The sequence below is a fragment of the Falco naumanni genome, chromosome 7, assembly GCF_017639655.2.
Source record: "Falco naumanni isolate bFalNau1 chromosome 7, bFalNau1.pat, whole genome shotgun sequence".
Lineage (NCBI taxonomy): Eukaryota > Metazoa > Chordata > Aves > Falconiformes > Falconidae > Falco > Falco naumanni.
In genome coordinates this window covers 14642969-14667661 of record NC_054060.1, presented here as the reverse complement: position 1 = coordinate 14667661, position 24693 = coordinate 14642969, and the positions used below count along the sequence as shown (strand labels likewise).

At 42.7% G+C, this 24693-nt stretch overlaps 2 protein-coding genes across 6 annotated transcripts in view; both read left to right on the top strand.

Annotated features, from left to right (window-relative positions):
* Window positions 1-7602, top strand: part of BLOC1S6 (biogenesis of lysosomal organelles complex 1 subunit 6) — a 39682-nt gene extending 32080 nt beyond the window's left edge. The window contains exons 1-5 of one of the 3 annotated variants that reach the window (XM_040600975.1): window positions 1850-2114; window positions 2902-3046; window positions 4132-4219; window positions 4827-4917; window positions 5690-7602. In XM_040600975.1, the coding sequence (XP_040456909.1) occupies window positions 2042-2114; window positions 2902-3046; window positions 4132-4219; window positions 4827-4917; window positions 5690-5703 (411 nt within the window). In that variant the 5' untranslated portion in view covers window positions 1850-2041 and the 3' untranslated portion in view covers window positions 5704-7602. Of the gene's footprint in view, window positions 1-1849; window positions 2115-2901; window positions 3047-4131; window positions 4220-4826; window positions 4918-5689 lie in introns of those variants that run through there. The other 2 variants (XM_040600973.1, XM_040600974.1) reach the window with 2 other exon arrangements.
* A 5668-nt stretch (window positions 7603-13270) lies between these two features.
* Window positions 13271-24567, top strand: SQOR (sulfide quinone oxidoreductase). Of its 3 annotated transcripts, XM_040600969.1 has the most exons (11): window positions 14979-15406; window positions 16249-16367; window positions 16878-17126; window positions 17445-17615; window positions 18107-18160; window positions 19803-19997; window positions 20912-21121; window positions 21624-21807; window positions 22664-22731; window positions 23625-23803; window positions 24173-24567. In XM_040600969.1, exons 3-11 carry the CDS (start codon window positions 16896-16898, stop codon window positions 24228-24230), a joined length of 1350 nt encoding a protein of 449 aa, XP_040456903.1. In that variant the 5' UTR covers window positions 14979-15406; window positions 16249-16367; window positions 16878-16895; the 3' UTR covers window positions 24231-24567. The 3 variants fall into 3 exon arrangements, with proteins under 3 accessions (XP_040456904.1, XP_040456903.1, XP_040456902.1); XM_040600970.1 differs by lacking the exons at window positions 14979-15406; window positions 16249-16367 and adding an exon at window positions 13271-13397; XM_040600968.1 differs by lacking the exon at window positions 16249-16367 and having other exon boundaries at window positions 14980-15406.
* Window positions 24568-24693: the final 126 nt, after the last annotated feature.

The following is a 24693-nucleotide window of genomic DNA, read 5'->3' as shown; positions in this document are numbered from 1 at the left end:
ACTATAAATGCAATTCAGCTAATTATACAGAGGTGTCCTCAGCATGATTTTCTTTCTCATTAATTAAAGCTCATACATTTCATTGTATGGCTCCATGGGTTATGGAGTTTGTTGTTGTATAGTATCTTATTTTTAGGTAACAATAGTAATGTTAGCAATGATTTTGCACAACTCCTTGAAATTAAATATTTAGACCAGCAGGTAACTGTGCTTTTTGCTAGTTTAACCAAATGCTTACATTCCTTATTAGAGGGTTCACTTAACTTCTTTTTCAAACATCATTTTCTCTTAGAATAAAACTTTACCTAATCCTTCACAGGATAATGAACTTGGGAATACACTTGGGAAATAATCACTGTGAAACAGAGAACATTTTGTAGAAGAAAAGGAACAAAAGAGGCTTTCTATCAGTCTCTTTTTTGGAATGTCTAGATTGATAAATAGTTAAATTTCAACTTGTCTAGAAAAACAGATACCAATTTTATATTCCAATCCTCAGCTTATTTCTGCAAGACGTGGGAGGGCCTGGAACAGTCAAAGCAGAAGCACAAATCTGAAACACCCACATCTCAAGTGAGATTATTTCAGAGTGATTATCTCACTTGTTCTTACTAGAAATTCCATCTGGAAGCAGAGAAGTTTTTCCCAATGAAACTTTCAAAAAAAAATTTTTTTCCCACTGAAAGAAACTTTTAAGTAAAACTGCTCACCAGTTGTAACTGAGAATTTGATTTGAGTCTGTTTAAGTTAATTTACAAGTTGCTGTTGTTGCAGTCTGGCTCCAGACCAGGCCTTTGATGCTTCTTTTTCAAAGCAAAAGCAGAAAAGGAAAGAAAAACGGATTAAGTTTTTAGTCTGACAGAATAGTGACATAATTGTGATCAATAGTTAATTAGAATACATGTATGAAGAAAAATGTAAATGAATTTGCAGCAATCTTAATTAAAAATGTTAATTTCAAGGATGTCATCCCAAAAAGTCCATTTTTTGCCTCAGTCTGTTTTTGAAAAGCATTAGTTGGACTACCTGAATTTAACTTCATCTTGAAGGTTTGGGGTTTTATGGAAATACTGCATTCAAATGTTTTCTGAGTGGTTCCTTCATTGGTTTCTTCTCATAGTTGTGCCAGCCTTCCCTGACAAGCCTTTTCTTGAGAAGTTATAAGAGAAAAGAGAAAAAGAAAATCCTAACATACTATATGAAAGTGGTTTTTCATTCGGGGCTGGGGGGGGAGCCTGCAAGTTATTACTCTTACAGACTGTTGGCGGAGATGCCGAGACGGATACACACACAAAAACTGTCAGAATTTTATTTCCTAAGGAACAGAGGCTAAAAATAGCGAATAATCTGCACGGTTTCTGGAGAATAAAATACAGGTTTATGTCCCTAAGAAAGGCCACCCTGCAGGGACTGGCAAGGGCACCCGCAGGACCCTGCCGCGCACACCCTGCCTGCCAGCAGCTACTCGCCACAAAGCAGAACACGCTGGCCACCGCCGGCCAATTCACTCATTGCCACTTCCACCGCTGCCGGGCCCGCCGCAGCAGAGCCGCCAGAGGGCCGGCCTGCAGGGCGCCGCCACCCCCCGCCGCCCCCCGGCCCGCCCGCAGGCCCGGCGCGAAGGCCCCTGCGGCCCCGCACGGGTACGCCCGCCCGCGGGGGCCCTCAGGACCGCAGGCAGCTTTGCCGCCGCCGGTGAGTTCCGCGCCGTTCCCCGCTCCCCCTACGCCGCCCGTTCGGCTCCCGCCGCTGCCGAACGCGCCCGCCCCGCGCTGCCAGGCCGCCCGACGGGCGGGGAGCGGCACGCCAGGCCGCGGCACGCGCCGCCCCGTTTCCGCATCCGGGGCGGGCGCCCTTCTAGCCGGCTGCGCGCCGAGGGGACTCTATGGTGAGGCGGCGGGCTGCGGGGCAGGCGGCGCCGTGCCGCCCCGCTCGGTGAGCGCAACCGGACCCCCGCCGCCCGGCCGGGCCCTGCGCCCCTGCCGCGGTCTCGGCCTCAGCCTGGGCGGTCTCCTGCCCTGCGGCGCGGTGAGCGGCGGCCATGAGCGGCGCGGAACGGCCCGAGGAGAAGGAGGCGGCGGCGGCGGCGGCGGCCAGCCCCGGGCGCTCGCTGGGTACGTGCGGGGCGGCGGGGCTGGGCGCACGGCAGGTGCAGGGAGGCCCGGGAAGAAGCTGGGACGGCGGGCGCGGGGAGCGGGGCACGGCGCCCTGAGAGCGGCTCGGGCCGCCGCCGCCCCCGGGGGCCGGTGACAGGGCTGGGGGCCCCGCGGGGGCCGAGGGCAGCGGCCGGGGCGGGCTCCCACGCGGGGTGGCCTGTAGGTTAAAGTCCCATCTCTTCTAACAGCCCCGCACGCAGTAAATAATCATAGCTTGCCCCTGTAGAATTCACGTTAACTTTAACTGTTGCAAACTTCTGGAGTTCTGTGTGTGGTGTTTCAGTGAGGCCTTCGTATGTGTTGAGTGACTGGCTCGGACCTTTATTTGCTAGGCGTCGGTTTATCCTCCTTGAAAGCAAAGAGTGTGTGTGGGGTTGTTAATGTATGGGCATTCTTGCTGCATAGCCAGAACAACTGATACAGCCCTTTTTTTTTTCCCCTCTGTAGACTGGCATATTTTAAAATGTTTTTTATGGCTTTGGAATACTCTTTGGTTTTCCTTTTCTGTTCTGCTGGTGTTCAGGTAAAACTTTTCACCAGGGAGCTCGTGATACAGAACTGGGAATAAAGGAGGGATAAAGAAAGGGAGGAAAAAGGAAACACAGTTCAGTTGATGAAGTGCAAGGGGTTATACCTTCAGTGTTGAAATGCTTTTAATTTTTAAAGAGGAAAATATAATTGCTATAGGCGAAACTTGAAGTACATGCTGACGTGTCACATTCAGTCTTGCTATTCTTCGGTGTAGGTCCTGGTGATGCATCTCCAGATGAAGGAGTAGTAGAAGATTTGCCTTTAATAGATGAGAAAGCTGTGGAGCAGCTAACTGAAGGATTGATTTCTCATTATCTGCCTGATCTTCAGCGATCAAAATCAGCACTACAGGAACTTACGTAAGCAAATTTTTAAACCCAGCTTCTTATATGTGCAATACTCTGTTTGCTGCTTTTTTCACTATAATGTTGTAGCTACCCATAACTGGAATACAATTCATTGCAGCATTTCTGTGTTTTAACTGCAGCATCCTGAATAGCTGAGTGATTTGTGGGAGTACTGGGGTGTGTATAAGCTGCAGTGTAGCCTATCTGAACTTTGACTGAAGGATGTATAATCTGGAACAGTAAAGTCCTCTAGGCCAGATACAGCAAAAGACATGTAGATTTCTTAAATACTTCTTCATTTCTGCAGTGGAAAATCTGCTGGAAGTTGGATTTATTTTGCTTGCAGAGATGCAGTTCATAGTCGGGGCAGCTCGTAGTGGGGTATATTGTTTGTTGTCCAGTCTCTAAACCGTGTTGCAAAAGCTACATTTGGAAAATAAAATGAAGGAGCTAAACAGGTAAGAAGTCTTTGTACATTGGCATCTCACTGGTAACTGAGAATAGCTTATTTCAAATGTAGGCTGGATTTGCCATGGATGCAGAGATACTGGAAAGGGCTTTACACAGATCCATCTCAGCTTTTGTAGGTTTGGGTTTCATGATGCATGAGGTGGTTATGCTGCTGCCAAGGATAACCTGCGTCTGCAGAGACTTTAGCTGATTCCTGTGGGATTTAGGATCTTTAATAAGCACCAAGAAACCACACAAGCTCTATACAGAAATAACTCAGTCCTGCAGCATGATACAGAAGCACTTGAGTGGAAAGTCAAGAGCTAATTGATTTTCCCTTCGTGCGACCTGGGGTGTTTACTCACTGCAACCTGCAGAGTGCCTATTGAGGGTTTTGGGATATTCATCCCAGACATTCATGCTTTATGATGCCAGCTAGATTTGTGTGTACTCAGCTGGGATTTTCCTAAAAGCATGTACTCATGTCTCTTTTTGAAATGGCCTGGCAATGCATAAGAGGAATCTGATATTGGGAAGTATGTATTTATATTGTTATGATCAAAAGTAGTATTTATTTAAAGGTCTGGTTGAAAAGCATATGTGCTTCTTTACTTCAGTTTCATGCATATTTTTTTTTTTTTTTTTAGACAGAACCAAGTGGTATTACTAGAAACGTTAGAACAAGAAATTTCAAAATTCAAGGAGTGTAACTCCATTCTTGATATCAATGCTTTGGTGAGTACTTTCAATGCTTTGTTAAATCTCTATTAGTGTAGATTTTCTTGCCAAAGGATTAGTAGCCACTTGTGTATTTTCCTTGTTCTTAATGACCTATAGGAAGAGAAGCAACCAGTTCCGATACTTGGGACCGATTGTTGCTGGAGAGGTTGCAGAACCAGCATATTTCCCTTAAACAGGGAGGGCACTGGGAAGAAAGAGCAGGCTCAGTCAGCTAGTGGTAGTTAAGTCTAGCTGTTCAAAACCAGTAACCAAAGCAGATGTATGGCATTTTTCAGTAGGACTGAGGCTCCAAGGTGAGCTCTGTGCACCTCTCCAGACTAGCAGGAAGGGTGCACGAAGCACTGATACACAGTGCATAAAACGGTAATATTTTTATTGTTTAATTAATCTTAATTCAGTAGATTACTGGATGTACCTATTGAGATATGACAGTTTTCTATATTAATACATGTAATGTGTGAATTTATATATAAACTTGGACATGTTTAATCCATTATCAGACTGGTCATGACTATGTTTTTGATTGCTGTTTTGCTGTGTAGCTCTGTAAAACAACTATTCCAGCTTGACAGTCACTGCTTTAATGGTTATGTTTTTCAAGTTTTCAGAAGCTAAACACTATCACAACAAGTTAGTGAATATTAGAAATGAAATGATGATGCTCCATGAGAAGACATCAAAGCTAAAAGTGAGTGGGATAATATCTATGTTGGAAAGTAAAAATATTTTACTTACGTATTCTTGACCTCCAGCTTTTTGGATGCATGCTGAAAGTTATGATTAAAATAGAATCTTCAGTCCTTATCTTAAATGGATGTTTTCAGTAGCACCGAGCCATGTATTTTTTTAAAATTTCACGTTCTCCGGCCTGTGATCAAGCAACTTACTCATCCAAACTATTGGTAAATCTCCATGCCATAGTCATATTTAGGTGGTACAAGAATCATGCTTTGTTCTATCACTTAATCCACTCCGTTCCAGCTAGTTCTCTTTGTTGTTTCAGTTTCCATGTCTTTTTAATGAAAACTAGGTTGTCATAAATGTTAGAATTTCTCCTTCTGTTTGATGTAATATCAACGGTGCCATAAGTTCACTGACTTCATGCTATGTAGGCAGTCTCCAGTTACATTCTGGCAAGATTAGTCCTTCAGTGTGCTCAACAGAAGGATTTTCACTTGGGAGACAATAAATTGCACAATATGCGCCTTGTCTGGTATACATGAAGGATGAATTTTAGTGAGGCTGAAGGGAGTCCGGTTTGTATTTTCCCTCTGTAGATCACAGACTTGTCATTTCTAAAGTGAGAGGGAGAAGGAAAAATAATGAACAGTTTCTGCAACATTCAGTCATAAGTGGGGTGGATTGGAGAAGATAGTGTTAAGACAATGGGAAGGATTTTGTTCGTAGCTCCGATTCAAATAAAGCTATAAAACTTACAATGATTTTCTTGTATTTTCTATTTAGAAAAGAGCACTTAAGCTGCAACAAAAGAGGCAGAAGGAAGAACTGGAACGAGAACAACAACGTGAGAAGGAACTTGAAAGAGAGAAGCAGTTAACAGCAAAACCTGCTAGGAGGACATGAAAGCAGAGCATGCAACAACTTGTCCAAGCTAGTAATTTCTGCATTCTCTGGAATTAGGGCAGACTTTGCTTAAACTGGGCTATAGCTGTTAGTAGCAACAGTGTATTATATTATAAATTCCAGAATGGTAATACTAGGGTTGGTAACGCTCAAATTTTTTCATTTCAGCCATTAAAGTTGCCTTCTTTTGTAATGCTATGCAGTTTGATATTATTATAATGTAAGTTAATTTTTATATATATTTATGTATGTATATAGGAGAACTTCGGCATCACATTTTTAAATACCTGTCCATTTTTTTTTTTTGCCTGTTCCTTTGGTATCTAGAATTCTGGGAGATATTTGTGACTGGCACACGTGGGTTTTAGACAAAATACAGAATACTGGTTGAAGTTCAGATCTTGTCACCAGACTTCAGTGGCCACGTATTTCACTGAAACTGCTTTTATTCAGGCAGTTGGAATCTTTTTTTGATGCCCTGGTTCATAAATACTGACTTTTTGTGCGGCCTTAGTTTAGCCTGTCTCTAATGAACTGAAGAAACTTCCAGTGTATTTGCCTGAAAGCTCGCTTTATTGCAGCAGTCTTATTTTTTTGTTATCAAGTAACTTAAGAACAGCTTTAAAGTAAGTTCTGAATAAGTTCTCAGCTGAATTGGCAGGGGGGGAGGTATGTGGCTGTGGTGGTGGTGTAGGGAGCAGAACACTAAAGATTCTCAAAATTGAGTGTGCGCAATGCAAAGATTAATGGGTTTGTGCTTTCACAAACGTTTGAGCCAAACCAGGGAAATGTTGCCTCTTTAATGGTTCAACAGGAAGACTGTGTGGTCTAAGCAGACTTCTGTGGGATTAGAAGTTGTAGTTTCTTCATTTTGTGTGACAAAATAAAACACAACCAAGCCTAAACTTCCACTTCATGTGAAGTTCAGTTACCTGTAGGAAAAATTACTGTTTAATTTTTTTCCTTGACAAATTCTTTATTTGTACTTCAGGGCTATATAAGAGAATTTTTATTATGCTGTCCTCACCCAAATCGATGATGATTAGTGTATACTGATGATAAATGCGGAATGGAGGTTGATACCCATTTCTCTGAACATAATTGCTTTCTTGCAGGACTTGGTGTGGACTTGCATTCAAATGAATGTACATGTTGTCTGGACTGGTGAAAGAGCTTTAAACTATTTGTTCCTTCAATCTAACAAACTAGTTATTTTAAATCTGTTATTTTTTGTAGTAATGTAACTGTGTTTTGAAGTGAGATGAAGGGTAAGCTAGGTAAAGTTTTCCATAAAATATATATGGTAAGGTACCATAGGGGCACAGTCAACTTGTCTTTTTCTTCCATTTTAGATGATTCATACGGTGTACGCCTGCCTGGACTCTTCTGTATTAAATTTTCTGAACTCCTAATTTCCCGTTCTTAATGTTTGTGATCTTTTTTCTATGAAAAACATACTTTTAATGACTAATCATCCAACATGCAAGGTAAACTGGGATGACGTTTTGGGGCAAGGAGAACAAACTACTTGAAGTAGTCTGAAGAGACACTGAAATGCTGTTACTGAAGCAGTAATAGATTAGAACTATCCACAGGTGTTTTTCCTTTAAGCTGACTTGTGCCTGTTAATTGCCAGTGGATTGTTGACCTGTGCTGTTGTTTGTATGTATTTCTAGGACAAATGTAAAGAATTTCGAGAGTCCGTATTTTTGGAGCAGAATGTACAGAACTAAATGTTGTTTAAATACTGTGCTTTGTAATGCAATTTCAAAATTAAATTCTGGGACTTCTAACAGTTCTTGTGAAAGTATAACGTGAAACAAGATGCCTCAGTATCCAAATAGGGATTAAATTCTTGTGGTATTTCTTGATTTGTCTCCAACCCCCCATCTAGAATCCTGTTTAGTATTTCTAGTTGTGGTCTTTCTGTGAAGAACTAGGGTTTTTTTTTGTTTTGTTTCAAAAATCATGGCTACTTTTACTGAAAATACAGAATTCTAAGCATAGAAATAGATGCTTTTGCAATTGCATAATTCATTGTTTCTTTGGAATAGTTTCTGATTAAAGGAATACAAGCTTGTGGTGCCTGCCTGAGGAATCACATGCATGTACGTAAAAATGTAATTGATAATTTTTCCCATAAAATTGTAATAAAATCTGGGGTTTCGTATGAATAAGGAACTAATTTTACTAAATGACTTTTCTGTAATATAAGTTCTTTTCTCCGCCTTCTAAAAAATTGCTGATCAAGTAGATAAATGTCGTAGTGTTAGACATCTTCTTACTTTATTCCATCCACATGAGGAGGCACAGCTACCTGCATCTCTTTTTAGGAACGTAAAATGACAGCTTTAAAACTGTCGTCTTTTTAGTAGTGTTTCATACTGTGTGTACTCGTTTTTAAACTGTCAAGTCATAGCAGCAGAAGACACGTAACTGTGCAAGTAACTCCTTAAATTTTTATTTTGCAATGTTCTACAAATTTAGGAATTACTGTTACTAACTGGGAAATCTTGGTTTCCCGTGCTTTTATGTTTGCTGTTGTTAACCAGGATGCTTAATTTGGTTTCCGCCACCTATAGTCGTACAGCTTTACATAAACCAATTTTTAATACAATGAAATCTGATTTCTTCACTATAGTGGTGGTAGCTTTGCCGTGTTTATAAGACAAATACTTGTTGTCTTTTGGAAAAATGGCTACGGAATATTTTATCTGGTTTTATTCTGTGTGCTATGACCCAAGTGATAATAGCATAAATAATAATGTAAATATTTCTGGAGCTGTTCCTTGGGATTCTAGCAGGTGAGAGAGTTCTCTGGCTGCCTTCCAAATCTTACTCCGGTAGGGGCTTTCTGCCACCTACTGCTCGCTTGGCGACGCTGCTGGCTGCTCCGGGTTGTAGTTCCCAGCTTGGCGCTTTAATGCCTCACCTGGCAGGGGTCAGCGGGTTTTAAACTTCGTTAAATCTAATTGATTATTTGATCTTTGTTGGATTAGTTGTGTGAATATAGCTAAATTACTGCTAAAAGCTTTGCAGGCCTTGGAGTTAGTGATGGAAATCTGTAAGAATACAAATTATAGCAGCGTATATGGCTATTCATGCTAGGCACAACAGTATGTACCAGGTTTCTTAGTAAAATGGTATGTGAACGTAGAAAAGGTGATTTATAAATAAATAAATTAATGGATAAGTAAATCAAAGTGTAAGCTTAAGTTGAAGTAAACAGTTGGTTTTGGCACAAATATCACTACTTTCCAGTAATTTGAAGTACTTTTACTTACTTTACTTTTCTCAGTCCTTGGCAAAATGATTTGTAGAAAAACAGCAGGAGGACAGGACAGTTCCATCCGCACCACCACCACCACTGTATCTCTTCAAACCACTCCTTTGTGATACCAGCACAGCCAAGAACTCTTACGATGTGAGAAATTTATTTTTCTTAAATAATCTCCATGTAGGTGACTGAACTAAAACCGGTGGGAAGAACAGCTCTGTTACTGGTCCCTGGCAGTGTCACAACAGTGCTGGTGTGCAGAATTTTAAGTTTTCCTCTATGCGGTAACTTGGCATCCTCGGATTTGGGAGGCTATGACTAACTCAAGTCTATAACCTACGTGTTGTTCATGAAGTATTGTGTAGCTTTAAAGCACAGATGTTGGCCATACCTGGTAACTCCGTATTTCCTTCTTGGTTTTGCTCATATCTGGCCATTGATCTCCACAATGTCCAGCCATGAGGTTTAAGAAAGGAAATGGAACAAGCTGCTTGGCAATCGGAGAAGTTGCAACAAATGTTTTCAGCATTTACAGACTTGCAACTTAATGAAGCAAATAATTTAAAGCTTGAAAAAGAACAATTTCAAAATTTGTATGTGTGCAAAGGCAGTAGTCTCTAAAGCAGTAACTTACAGAAGCCATTCATACTGAGAACCTAAGACAAAAGACAAGCATCTGTTTTGTTTTGTGTTTTGCAATGAAAATAGATCAGCATTGCTGTGAAAGCAAGGGGATCTGTGCATGTACTGGTCAGTGAAGTACTGTACCTGTAAATTAGCAATATAATTGTTGCCTTGATGAGCAAGCTTTTTCTTTTGTTATCAGGGTCTCACATAAAGAGTAATATCCTGTGTAAATAGAGCCTGCCAGAGTTAACAGTAGGACAGTTAATGTAAACTCTTTGCCACCCCACTACCTGAAACCAGGGTTTCACCCTTTCAGTGCTCAGCTGCAGGTGCTAGTTTTCCAGTCTTTAAAACTGGGTAGAAGTCACATTGGTATGCAAATGTATTTTGTTCTCTTTTGCTTCTGCGTCTGCTTTTGGGGGGTTTACTAATGCTTTCTTTTGTTAGCCTTACAGATGCTATGATTTAGAGGTATGCCAGAAGAAGAATATCTCTAAGAAAAAAATATCAAAGATGATGTGAAGAAATTACTGCTTTTCTTCTACATCACCCAGTGTTATTAGAATTCATGTGAGATGGTGCTCGCTATTGGGTAGGCACTTTCTATGGAAAAATAATTCCCATCCTGGAGAACACACAAGTCTAGGCCTAGACAGACCTGAAGATGTCCTGTGGAGGGGTCGGTATAATTAACAGGCCAGGAGGTGCATCCTCCAGGCTTCCCAGGAAAGCCCAGCTGCCTGGTGAGCCCATGGCTCCCGCAGCCGGGGGTGCCGGTGGCCCTGAGGAGGTGTACAGCCAGGAGTGTGTGCCCAGCGCTCCCACAGCAGCTTCCACCCTCTCATCCCGTCTGGACTTTGCTGCTGTGGGAGCGTTAGGCTCTGGGCTGCCAGAGAGCAAGTTTCTTCATGTTGGGTTTGTGTGGTCTGTTTCAAAGTGAAGTTGTTCATTTAAGTAATTTCATTATTAAAATTGCAGACCACCTCTGTAAGTCTGGGGGGAATATGCATGGAAGTATAAAGAAGATGTCTTAATATTTAAAGACAATCCTAAAAATATGTTTAAAAGAACAACTTTATTTTCTCATGGACAAAGACAAGGATCAACCTCTTAGAACAAAAAATGTGGGGAAAAAAATACTGTACCAGGGTAGCTGGGAATAGGAAGTCAATAAGCTCTTAGAAATTATAAAGATAGGCTATTTGGGTGTTTCAAAAGATGTGACTGTAAACTGTAATTTTTTTTCTCTTTAGAGAAGTCACTTGTGTTAACAAAGACGTCTAATCTCCATGTCATGTTTTTAAAGATACTGATTGTGTTTTCTCCCATGTGAGAAACATTCTCCCAATGTGTACATTTTCTGTCCAGTGAAATCCAGGAAAGTGTGGGTGTTCAGCAGCTTTGAAAAATGAGCCTTTGCCTCTGCATGGGAATGCACTGTCACCAGAAGTGATTTATTAATAATTATTGATCTAATAAGTGTGTTGGTTTTTTTTAAATTCAAATTTAATTACTTTGCTATTTTTCTATCTATAGAAGAAGACCACTAGATTAAGGTTTAGGGTTGCTGCTTACAGGTGACCTGATTATTTCAGATGTCAAGGTGCCAGTGGTCACTAGGTTCCAGCTACTGTAGGGGTTGTGGGTTTGGTATAGGTCATCCTGAAGTGAGTGACCGATGCTAAATGGATCTGGGTGGGACTTCCTGGCTGGTGCCAGCCAAATACGCAGCTGAGTTTAGATCAGGGTTTGGCAGGGGTCCGGATCTAGAAACTTTCAAAACTTACAAAAGCACTTGTATTAGTGTTTTGTTTTCAGATGCACTCAGAAAGTGAGAAAAGGGAAGGCATTAGATGAAGATTGGGAGGGAGGCCTTGTTTATGTGACAGTGGTTTTGTGTAGAATAAATGTGCAGATCTTCTGTGGGATGAGTATTAGATGGGCCAAGTCTTGTGCAAGCAACAGGAAAAAAATGGTTTGTTTTGGAGACCTTTTGACTTTGGGCTTTCTTACTTTTATTATGTTTACACATTTTAGCCTGGTGTAGCTGGTTCTGCATAGCTGTGGAAAGCATTACGAAAGCCTCACAGACATGTATGGAAGTACTAAATACTGAGAAGTTCCTCTGAAAAGGTAACTTGTATTCTGTCGAAATTAATGATACCTTTTGCTAAACTGCTTCTTGGACTGACTTTGTGTATTTCTGTGAGAACAGCCACTGATGGGAAATAATAGCGTGGGTGTTTACAAGCAGGAAAAATGACTCGTTCTAACTCAGATGTTGAGTGATGTGGCCACATTTCCGACAACCTCTGTACCTGGCCGGGAACGTCTGTGAGAACAGAGGTAAATTGTCAGGCTTGACTTTATGATTATTTGCCTTCAGCTGTAAGTTCAGAGGAGCAGCTGAAGGTTCTTTTCTACAAATGGAAACTCAAAGGAACACAAAGCATAAGACAAGTGCACAGGCAAGCGACGCGTATTAGCCAGTTTGCCACTGGCCGGCTGTGAGGGGTGGCAGTGCACTTGTGCTGAACGAATGGCAACTGTGGAGCTGGAACAGAGAAACTGTTCTTGTTGGGAAGCGCAGGGCACGACTGCAGCGTGTGTGCCTGCATGCTCTAGGGGACTGACGCGTGCTGCTTTCTGGATGGGCACCCCACAGAACATCATTCCCTTCTGCTTCTGTGGCATGCAGGCAGCGGAACAGCCTTGTGGTATCTTCCCACAGAACTCCTCAGCACCTTCCCCCCTTTCTTTATAACTTTCTGTAGCTGGCTGAGCAGTTTTACCTCCACAGAAACTGTGCCAAGAGGGGAGGGTTGAACCTGAGAAGGAAGGCCTGACGCGTGGTTTGGATCTGTTGGTCGCTTGATGCATGTGAGTTGGCACAAGGAATTTTGTCAGTGTATGTTACTTTCAGCACTGATCTTCATGTGACTTTTTTTTTTTTTTTTTTTTTTGGCTTGACAAACATAACTTAGTGGATTAACAGCTGTTATTACTTTGTGCTGTCACCATGCCATAAATCAGAGGCCCTATAAAGTTTCTGGGAAAAACATTCGAAAGTTTAGCTCAGCAGTGGGCTAAGTGAGCTGAGCAGGAATGAGGGACGGCCACCCTGCGCTCTGCCGGGCCGGCTGGCAGGGCCCTCTTTCTCCGCGCGCCCAGGTGAGGCACAGCCTGATTGCAGCTCAGGGCTCTGTTTGACTTCGGTTTGTTCCTTCATATTTATTTTTATTTTAACGTGGTGGGACTCCAGGCTTGATTTTTGAGGTGGCAAGGTGGAAGAGCAATTGGTTTGAAGATGGAAGGACAGTTGGGGAGGGGTGGGGGAGGGAATATTAGCCCAAACCTTCAGGAGAAGCAGCCGCGACGCTGCGGTCAGCCTGCGGCTGGGTGCCGCCGCCGGCGCTCGCCGTTAGGCGCCACCGGCCCGCTACGCGAGGGCGGGCGGCACGGGGGGGTCCCGCGGCGCCCGGCGGGCGGTACCACAGGGGCGGGCCGGGCCGCAGCTCCCCCCCCGCCCCGGGCCGGCCCGCGGCCTTTGCCCGCCGCCGGGCAGCACCTGGCCCCGCCGCGCTCCGCTCCGCCCCGCCGCGCCCGCTGGCAGCGCCCGGCGCTTATCGCGCACGGGGCGGCGGCGGGCCCTTCCCCCGCCCTTCTCCGCGGCGCAGCAGGCAGGCGAGTGCGGGGCGCTGGCGGGAGGGGGGGCGCCCTGCCGGGAGGGAGCGGGGGTCCCGGTTCGCCCCAGGGGAGGCCGCGGCGGGGGCGGCTCTGGGCCGGGGCAGCCTGCGGGCCGAGCGCGGCCGGGGCAGCGCCGCCGCTGTGGGGCTGCCCGCCGGAGCGGGCACCTGCGGCCGGGGGTGGCGGGGCTGGGGTCGCCGGCGGGAAGCGCTGCCCGGCCCCTGTGTGCCGCCCCGGGCGGGGGCTGCTGGCCCTGTCCCTGCGCGGGGATGTTGATCTGTTAATCTGTGGCCGGCTGTTCAGCGGGCGGTCGCGGTGATCTTTACTCCTGCTAGTAAGGTTTTTCTAACTTGACTTGTTCTAACTCCCTGCAGTAGATTGTAAAGTGGCGCAATGAAGTCGTCAGTCTAGGGATTTTGCACTATATAAGGCTAATACCGACCGTCATGTTTTGAGTAGTTTACAGGGCCATGGGTGACTGTGCTGTGTGTTAAAATGGTCGTGTAAAAGCTAAAAGTTTCAGCTCGGTTCAGCAATCAAACCGTGAATTTTCCCCTTTGCCTTCATTTCTGTTCTGCAGTTCCCCTGCTCCTTTATCTCCGGTGCCCGGAGCAGAGGGCTGGTGTGCTGTTGGCAGACTCAGTCATGCAGCTGCTGTCAAACTTGAGAGTTTAATATCACTGACCTGGCTGATGGACAGTGCACCCTCAGCAGGTTTGGGATGACACAAAACGGGGAGGAGCGGCTGATGCACCAGAGGCTGCGCTGCCCTTCAGCGAGACCTGGGCAGGCTGGAGGGTTGGTGGAGAGGAACCCCATGAAGTTCAGCAAAGGCCAGCGTAGGGTCCTGCACCGGGGGAGGAACAGCCCCACGCACCAGGACAGGCGCAGGGCTGACCTGCTGGAGGGCAGCTCTGTGGAGAAGGACATGGGGGTGCTGGTGGGCAGCAAGTTGCCCATGAGCCAGCAGCATGCCCTGGTGGCCAAGGAGGCCAACGGGATCCTGGGGGTGCGTTAGGAGGAGGGTGGCTGCCAGGTTGTCTGCTCTGGTGCGGCCACAGCTGGAGCGCTGTGTCCAGTCCTGGGCTCCCCTGTTCAAGAGAGACGGGGGACTCCTGGAGAGGGTCCAGTGAAGGGCTACGAAGGTGATGAGGGGACCAGAGCATCTCCTTTATGAGGAAAGGCTGAGGGAGCTGGGCCTGTTCAGCCTGGAGAAGACTGAGAGGGGATCATAGCAATGCCTACAAATATCCTAAGGGTGAGTGTCAGGAGGATGGGACTGGGTTCTTTCCAGTGGTGACCAGTGACATGACAAGGGGCAATGAGCACAAACTGAAACACAAGAAGTTCCTTCTGAATATGAGGAAAAACTTTTTTTTGAGGGTGACAGAGCACTGGAACAGGCTGTCCTGAACAGGTTTTGGAGTCTCCTTCTCTGGAGCCACTCAAAACCTACCTGGATGCCATTCTGTGCAACCTGTTCTAGGTGAAGCTGCTTTAGCAGGGGATTGGACTAGATGGTTTCCAGAGGTTCCTTCCAGCCCCGACCATCCTGTGATTCTGGGACATGAAGGATTTTGCTGTTCTTTTTAAAACAGCTGTCTACAAATGACACTTGTTTGTTTCTGTATACTCTGAAACAACTTAGAAGCAATGTCATACTGCATTCTCATCAATTAGGCTGCTGTTAGTTAAGGTACATTTTGTGTGTGCTTATAAGCATGCTTACTTCAAAATCTGTACGGTCAGAGAAGGTAATTATTCCTTAGTTAGCATTACAAAAATGAGGTCTTGTTCTCCTGGTCCGGCTGTGCTGTGTGGTGTTAACCAGCAGGCCACTGTGCCTGTTCTGTGTGTTTAATAAAACCCAAAGCAAAATCCTGTGCTCGCAAGCTCCGGAAACAGGACGTCCCTCTTCAAACTGTCCTGTGCACGGAAGTTGCAAAACTTACCCTTCACAACGAATGTCTGTCTGACTTGGAGAAAGCAGGACACATCTCCATCAGGTAACTTCTATTTCTGGGGATAGAATAACTTCCTTCCCTTGCTTGAGCAGTCTGTCCATGTCTTTAAATAACTCCCTGCACTAGAGAGTTAATAAACAGCCTTCTAAAGTGAAACTAACTGGTTCTAGAGTTGGTGGTTTTGTTTTGCATGGGGACGAGGATGGGAAGAGTATGTCTGGACCTTTGAAACTTTCTGCAAAACAAAATGATTACAATTGTTTTTACAGTGGACACCTCTGAGATTTTCCCTCTGTAACTCCTGTCTCTAAGTACCATAAATGAGTTCTACCCTTTCTGAGTGCAAAAGCTGGAGTTCTTGCCTGATGACTCAAGGAATTAAACAAAGGGAGCAGATATAGAACACAGGAAGGTCTTGTCCTAAATTGCCTTTCAGGTTGTAATGCTTACTCATTCTTTATTGGCAATGTGGCAATAAGGAACTGAATTAAAATAAGTTTATACTTGTTTTATCGTTGAAAAGCTAAAAACTGATATTCAGCATGTGCAAACAATGGATTTAGAACAGGGAAAATTCTTGTTCACTGTAGCAGGAGGGAAACTTCGGTTAACCTTGACTGCTTCTAGATAATGCAATTCTGTGTACAGTGCTACAATTGTCAAGATATATCATGCTTTAGGGTTCTGGCTGTCACTAGTTGGGTGACAGGGTCAGCTGTAGTGAGGATAAGCATGGGTTTCTGACCTTCGTTTCCAGCTGCTTTGCTGATGTAAAAGCTAAGAGGCGACTATGGACAGAGAACCAAGTATTGTGGTTATACTCAAAGATCCCAGATCTAGGAATATGTAGACTCTTGTTTCATTGAACCTTGTTTTCCTGTCAGGCTTAGGGCTCACTACTTCCACAAGAACAGACTAACACATGTGCTTTTGCTCAAAGCACCATAGAACTCGGCATGCTTACGCCAGCGGCTTGCATCCCTGAGAGGCACTAAGAAAACAGGTGTGTCTGATGGGTGCATGTGCTGGTACATCCTAACATAAAAATACAAACGTTAGGATGTATTTGGCTGACTAGTATTACAGTCAGCAGAATGGCACCCGGTTTGTTCACACAACTATCTTGTTCAGTATTTCAGTGATCTACAACACCTAGCAAATGTTTGTCCCTTTTTGCAGTGCTAATCTCTTCAGGACTGCAGTATTACAGCTGGAGTTACAGTGTACGCATTGCATGTGCTGTAGGGTCAGATACAGTTTCCTGCCACAATAACCAGAAGATGTTTTTATGCTTTGTTAGAATTCATTTGCTTGTATGAAATTTCAATTTCCTGGCAGAGGCCGTGATTGACTTTTTTTTTTTTCTTTTTCTTAAATTGATTACAGTCCATTTCCAAATTAGTGGTTTAGCTGCAACAAAGGTTTAGTATTATAATTCTTGCCTTGAGGACTCATCCAGGCATATAAATTCTACCTTCCATAATTGTTACTGGTGCCTTTCTTTATCTTGCAGCTTCCCACTTACTGAGATATGTCAGCAATTGGAGTAGTGTCTTGTTCCTGTCTCCATCCTGGTGCGTGGCTGCTGAAACCAAGAATGCAGAAGATGAGCTCCTTAGGCTTACATACAGCAGCCAGGTGTGCTGCCAAGGATTATTATGAAGTACTTGTGCTGGGTGGAGGCACTGGTGGAATCACCATGAGTGCTCGGATGAAGAGGAAAGTGGGGGCAGGAAATGTGGCTGTTGTTGAGCCAAGTCAGGTAAGTCTTCCTTTGCTATAAAGCATTGAAAAGCGTAAGTGTTTTACACAGGTGACCAGATTGGTCTGATTCTCATCCCTCTGCAACCCTACATATTTTTAACTGTGGAGGGGAAGCCAACTAGCCATCTTTTAGAAGGCTTTGCGTGAAATTTGTTGCTCCACAGTAGAGATGCATGCATCCCTCCAGCTTTGTCATGCAAAACTCTTTTGTTAAGAATAACATAATGTTAAGAACACGTCACTTCCTATTTGGTGTGATGTGCCTTCATCTTTAAGTTGCTTAGTTCTTAAATGTCCATTTGAACACCTGTTTCAGACTCATTACTATCAGCCATTGTGGACCCTGGTTGGTGGTGGTGCCAAGCAGCTGGCAACCTCTGCACGTCCAACAGGCAGCGTGATGCCTAAAGGTGTTGAGTGGATCAAATCTCGAGTTACAGCATTGGATCCGGATAAGAACTGTGTCTGGCTGGAGAATGATATCAAGGTAATAATGTAAAAAGTTATTCTTAGTTTCTTATCCCATATCATGAGTTGTCTGTCCACCTCCTACAGATCCTCTTGGAACTGCCTATCGAGCAAGACATTCCTCCAACATCTAGGAGGCCAGGAAATTCCACCTAGTCTTATGAGAAGTACTTGATCCTAAAATCTGTTTTTACTAAAAATTGTTATAGATAACTAGGTTAGAATCAGCGTAAAATATCATTACAATCTTTTCCCTGTTTATAATGAACTGAACACAAAAGACAGAATACTTTGTTCCAGATGCTTAGTTTTGTGTCTAACAAAGGCTGTGTGTGTAACTCCTAATGCAGTTGGTAACTATAAATTATTCTTAGAGCTTAACACTTGCATTAATAATGCTCCCTATATCTCCTTCCCTTGTGACTCTTGCTGTCAGGTAACTTCAGTTTGCTTTGAGGTAATGTTTTGGGTATTGTCTAAAATGCCTTTTTTCCCCCCCTTACACAACAGGTATCTTACAAGTATCTGATAATTGCCCTTGGGATTAGTCTGCATTATGAAAAGGTATTTGTTTTACAGTAATCATGTTTTTACTAGTTTTAATGGCATCACATACCCTTATGATTGACTAAAGTAAATGGCTTTTCAGTACACTTTTTTTTTTTTTTTTTTTTTTTACTGCAAGATACTGAACGCTAATACAAATTAAAGAGCCAGAAGACAGCCTAATGACTTTACTGCTTCCACAGATCTCTATGTAATAATCCAAATTACCCTTGGGAAGGTCTTTTAAGACTGCTTTGTTGCACCTCCATGGCAGTATGAGCAGGTAGGGCAGCAAGTCAAATCTAGAACTTAGAGGCAGCCTGCAATAATGAGATAATAAGGTATGCTGACTGTAGACTGAAGCCTCTCTAATGTAAACAAAAGCAAGAAACATATAGCAGTCAGTAAAATCTGTCCTGCAGAATTAATTTGACCCACCCTCAGCTTTCTTAAAGGATGCTCTTCAGAAGGAACCAGCTGAGTTACCACGTTTGTGTTTAAATAGGCCCTGGGGCCCTTCCCGTCTGTTAGGTTTGCTGTACACTTCATACAGTGGCACTCAGAGGAAAACGTTAATACCACTGTGTGGCACAAGAATGACAAAGCAATATATAGCAGGAGGAAAACACAAAGGCAAGATGTTTGAGTGATTTGACTCCCATGGTTTTAACCTGACCTGAATATGATGTAGTACCAGAAAATATATTTGAGTATCTCTTTGAAAAGCTCCCAAGGTATACATAAAGCAAGAGCTAGTCTTAGTTAACTATAGTCACACCAGATAAATTCTGGTGATTTGGCCAGTGGAATGAGGAGTTGCATTGTGTCCACTGACCCTCTCAGTCTTCATATAGAACTCTTCAGTACAACCTGATAAAACTAAATCCAGCGTTTAGTAGAAGGCATGTGATACAGTTAATCACTATTACTCTACAGTGAATAAAATTCATAGTAACAGATTTGTATGGCTCTGAAATGAAAGTGACCAGTTTAAAAAGAGGGATGGTTACTCATATTTTTCTTCACCGACAGAATACTTCCTGGTGTAGACTGTAATGTTCCAACCACATTTTAGTGCATGTAACATGACTCCGTTTTCTCACAGAATTTCCGCAAGCCATTAGTTTGAAATGGGGTTTACTGCCTTTCTCACAAGCAGATGGTCAGGCATAGTAGGAGTAGTATGGAAATCATTATTGGAGACAGCTGAGTTTAAACAAAACAACTGTAGGAAATACAGGTATCTGCAACTGACTATTGAAAAGTTTAACTCACCTTACACAGTTTCGTAATGCCTTTTTTTTTTTTTTCCTTTTAACATGATTTTTACTTACAATGATGTGCCAGTGACTTATATATTCTTATTCGGAGTTTCATGCCCTAGTCTACAAAAACTTGGCTCTGGGTCTGTACTGAACACTTATGCTACAGATGTTGCAGACTAGAGTAATTTCAATAAATGTACATCTACTAAATTCTAATGGAAATACCTGTTTGATTGGTAGGCATATTTTCAAAAATGCCAATTAGCAAGTGTGTATGGGCTTTCTTTTTGCTAGAGGCTTCTTAAATAGCTGGCTGTGGAGTCTGCATTTAATATTTGGCGTTGATGACAAAATTTTTGCCATCTGTACTTTAAACCTTAATTTCGTTTTCTTAGATCAAAGGCTTGCCTGAGGGTTTTCATCACCCTAAAATAGGTTCCAATTATTCGGTTCATACGGTAGAGAAAACATGGAAAGCTTTACAAGATTTCAAGGAAGGAAATGCTATCTTCACTTTCCCAAATACTCCAGTGAAGTGTGCAGGGGCTCCTCAGAAGATCATGTATTTATCAGAGGCCTACTGGAGAAAAGTAAGTATTTTACTCTCTCTGCCACTTGTTTCCCAGTTGGAAGGAAGGCTTAGTCTAAGGGGTTCATGTTATCTTTACAACACATGAAAACCACACAAGGGGAATGTGACTCAGAATTATTGAAGGGACTGCATTGCTTTTTTTTATTATTGATGTATACCAAGTGAAGTTAACTGAATCATACATGAATAGCCTATATTTAATACTGGAGAAACTTGCAGAATTCAGAATCCGTGAGGAAAGAACTGCTTACTGTGCTTCTGGTGACCTACAGATACAACTGTTCTCAGCCTAATTTATAACTTCAGGTGGTGGACTAAAATAACACAGGCTGGAATTAAATAGTTCTTGTTACTTTACGTACTGAATACCTGTTGCCATTTGTCCTTCTGCTGGTCTGAAAAGCGGCTGTGCTTGCTTGTTGTGGTACGCTGTCTCAGCATTAGGAGTCTTAGCAGGGCTGTTAAAGTAAGCTTAGTAGAAACAAAAGACAACTTCAAGTGGAAGTGTCAGGGTTCATATGTGTTTAAGTTTCATGAACGATCTACTGGGCAAGCACCTGAATAATGCACAGAAGTGAAGGTTTCAGAAAGCTGTATAATGCTAAGCTGCTACAAGTGTCTAACCTGCATGCAGCAGTTCATCAGTGAATTGCAGCCACCCCTTCTCACTAGCAGTTTGTGTGGGGTGTCCTCAGTGCCTTGCTCAGAAAGGGCAAAGATGATCCTGTCTAGCTTCTAACAGGGTGTGGAACAGCTGCATCTGAGATGCATTAATTCTAATGCTAATACCTCATTAATAATTGAACTGCATTAATAGCTCTATCAGCTCTTCAGTAGTGCAGCGTAGTTCTTTTGTCTGCTAGCTTGTTGCCATTTCTTAATAGAAAAGGCTAATTTGATCTCTTTGTGCAGACAGGAATACGTTCCAAAGCAAACATAATGTTCAACACTTCACTTGGTGTCATTTTTGGTGTTAAGAAGTATGCTGATGCATTGCTTGAAATAGTAAAGGAGAGGAATATTGCTGTTAACTATAAGCACAACCTTATAGAAGTTCGAGCAGACAAGCAGGAAGCTGTGTTTGAAAACCTGGACAAGCCCGGAGTGACTGAAGTTCATCAGGTCAGGAGCTTTTGGGCCTCTAGTTTGGTCCTATTTCTTTTCTTTGTATACTGTAACATAACTGCCACGCTGTAACAACATCTGCTTCATTGTATGCCATGCTATAATAATTCTGCTGTTTCCTCCTGAGAGTACCATCTCTAATTTTAGCAGAAGATTAAAAAGCTTGAAACAAAGGTGGAGGGAAAAAAAAACCAACTTAATAAACCATGCTTGGAGTCCTGTATGCCTTATCAGTATAACTTGGGAATGTCTTGGGTGTATATGGAAGAAGGCAAATTGGTGTTATGCCAGTCTAAATGGACTTGCCTGAATAAGGTTCATGTTAATAAAAGGATGCCCTTCAAATCTGAGAGCAGATTTTCATTCTATATACTTGTGTTGTTAAAAAAACCCCCAGACCTAGAAAATCCCTCTCCCCACTGCGCTTATTGCCTTCTATCAACACAGGTAGGATCTGGTCCTGTAAACTAGCTATTGAGTGCCTTTTTCTCCTGTCTAGTATGAAATGCTTCATGTCACACCCCCAATGGGGCCACCTGATGTACTCCTCAACAGTCCTGTCGCAGATGCAGTTGGCTGGGTGGATGTAGATAAGGAAACTCTACAACATAAGAAGTATCCTAATGTATTTGGTATTGGAGACTGCACCAACCTTCCAACATCAAAAACTGCTGCAGCTGTAGGTAAGGTTGTGCACGCGTGTGTGTGTCTAATGAAAAGCGTGGGAGTGACAGTAAGCTTTTTGTTTAGTTTGTTACTCCTGAGGTCTTGACTTCAATTATTTGCAGCTTTCAAAAAGACCTAAGTTTCCTGGGCCAACTAATTAGCTACAGACTGTGCTGGTGCCACTAACCCACAGTCCTCTTGTTCCAAATGCCTCACAGATGAACCAATTTTATTTTCTGTGTTCACAGAATGGCATGAAATGAGTATACTGCCCTTGCATTCTGTCATCATTCAGTAACAACACTTTCTGCTATATCTTAGCAGCTCATGCATATGTGTCAGCTGATAAGTCACTATTGGAAGTCACATGTTCTGTACTTGTAGCCATAGGGTCCAATATAAAAGCACTTCAGACATATTGTCTCACAACTGAAAAAAAAAACAAAAGGCAAATAAGGGCATGGAAAAAAAGAAAGGCTGTATGGTATCTTATTGGTGTAACGTGAAGAATGTTAAGTCAACTATTCCAGGAAGTGGGTCTCGAATACTTCCCTTACAGCACTGAAAATGAAACAAAACTTCAGTGCCAGAAGCATAGTGTTTGGGAAGACTGAGCAAGTGTAATAAAACATACAGCTCCAGTTTCATTCAGCTTTAGCATGTTACAACAGCAAGGCCAAAGCATTATTCCAAAATTATTTTTGTTTTAAAAAATTGGGACTGTAAACTTTCCAGACTGATTTGACATTGAAGTTCAATTACAGCTGAATCATCCAACCAAATGCCTGGGTAGTAGTGTTTGCCTTAGTAACTACAATAATTGTTACCTGAAACAAAGCCTTAATTCTTTTTTTTTTTTTCTTTCTTATATAGCTGCCCAGTCTGGAGTGCTTGATAAAACTATTTCCCTGGTTATGAAGAACCAGTTGCCAACTAAAAAGGTACCTACAGATCTTGTTTTATCATTAACGTTTTCTCCATTCACGCAGGAAGTCTTGCCAGCAGCTAAACCATGTGAACCAGAAGGCAGGAAGGGCTTTGCAGCAGCAGCTGGGGTACTAAATGGCTAAATGCTGTATGTCATAATAGTAATTGAGTTGTACAATTCATATTTTTGATACTGCCATTAAAAAATAGTACCTATTTAATTCCTTAACTTCTGAGTTGATACAAGTTGAAAGGCTTAGTCCGAGTTCTTAATCAGTGTGGGTGACTTATTTAGAATAAAACTGTTGACTAGTATAATCCCTGCTCCAGGAAAACTCTTCCAAACCTAACATATCTGCACAATGTTGAATTTTAAGGAGTTAAACTGAGGTTTTGTACTATAAAAAAAATGTTAAGCCTGTAACTATGTTCAAATTTCTTCTCGAGACTTGGCTTTCATTTTCTGAATTAATATTCCTTGGGGCACTAACCTGAGTGTCATCATCCATACTCCTGCGATCCTCTGGAAATTCTTGCAACTCAGTTCAAGGTTCTTTTTAAATACTGACTGTTAAAAGCCAGCACCAGCTCTCATCCTGATTTTACTGGTCACCTATTCTGCTGGTTACAGTAATAACCAGCAATTAATGACACAAAGCCCTATTGTTCTAGGTTAGTTCTAATTTAAGCAATATTGTTAAGCAAATCTGCGTTGGAAAGAAAATGGCTTGGTATTATGGTTATTAAACCGTAATTGGCTTAGCAGCCTTCCAAACTCAATGGTATTAATGCTGTAAATGCAGAAACGTCCTCACAACTCATTTCGAAATACATTAAACACATGGCTTGTAATACTTTGGCAGTTACTCTGCTTGAATTAATGGAAAGGGGATATTCTTCATTGCAGTATGATGGATATACTTCCTGCCCGCTAGTAACAGGCTACAACAAGGTGATTCTAGCAGAATTTGATTACAACGCTCAGCCCTTGGAGACCTTTCCTATTGACCAGAGTAAGGAGAGAGTAACCATGTACCACATGAAAGCCGATATGATGCCTTTTCTCTACTGGAATGCGCTGCTTAAGTAAGTATTTCAGTTCTGAGGAGGCAGAGCTGCTGTGATCTCTCAGGAAGAAGCCAGGTTACAGATAACTGTTCTGGCTTAGTTCCTTGCTAGAATAGAAGCAAACAGAAGTGCATTCTTAGTCAAGACTAAGACCTTTACTTTTTGAGCACTTTGTTCTGCTTGAACCCATTACTAGCAGAGTTGAAGGGCACCCCTTACCCAACTGACAACTGCACTGAAACAAAGATTCTCTCCAAAACAGACCCCTCTTACCCAGTATGACGTCTTCCAGCAGTAAAACAAAAACACCACCACCTTGCCACCCCCCAAACCCTACTTTAATAGTATAGCCATAAAGCTTGACAAAACAACTTTCTCCATGTCTAGGGGATACTGGGGAGGACCAGCTCCTGTCAGGAAGCTGATGCATCTGGGCTTGAAGTAACTGCTGGTTTTGTGTGGATCAAACCCTTTTGAAGAACAATGACTGATCTTACAATGGATCTATAGGTATCTTCCCCTCTTGGACCACCTTGTCCACTGATTTTTTATTTTTTTTTTTTTTAAATCAAGCTTTTGTCCTATATTCACTTTTCCCCCTCCTAAGGATGTATCCTTCATGTGCTCTTCTACTGCTTTTCTATGTAAGCCAACAGCTTTGACTACTCCTGTGTATGCACAGGACTTGCCTTAAGCTACGGAACACTACTGAAATCTACAGAAATCAGTGATTTTAAAGCTGTTGTATATTTATAAAATAAAATTTTCTCCCTCACTTTAAACTGGATTGTCTGCATCTGAAATCTGTGTGTGCACTGGATTTAACAGAATAATTAAATCCTGTTATCATCAAGAAGCATAGTTGCTGCCTGACTCGAGGGATTACAGAAATTCATGCAAGTTACTGA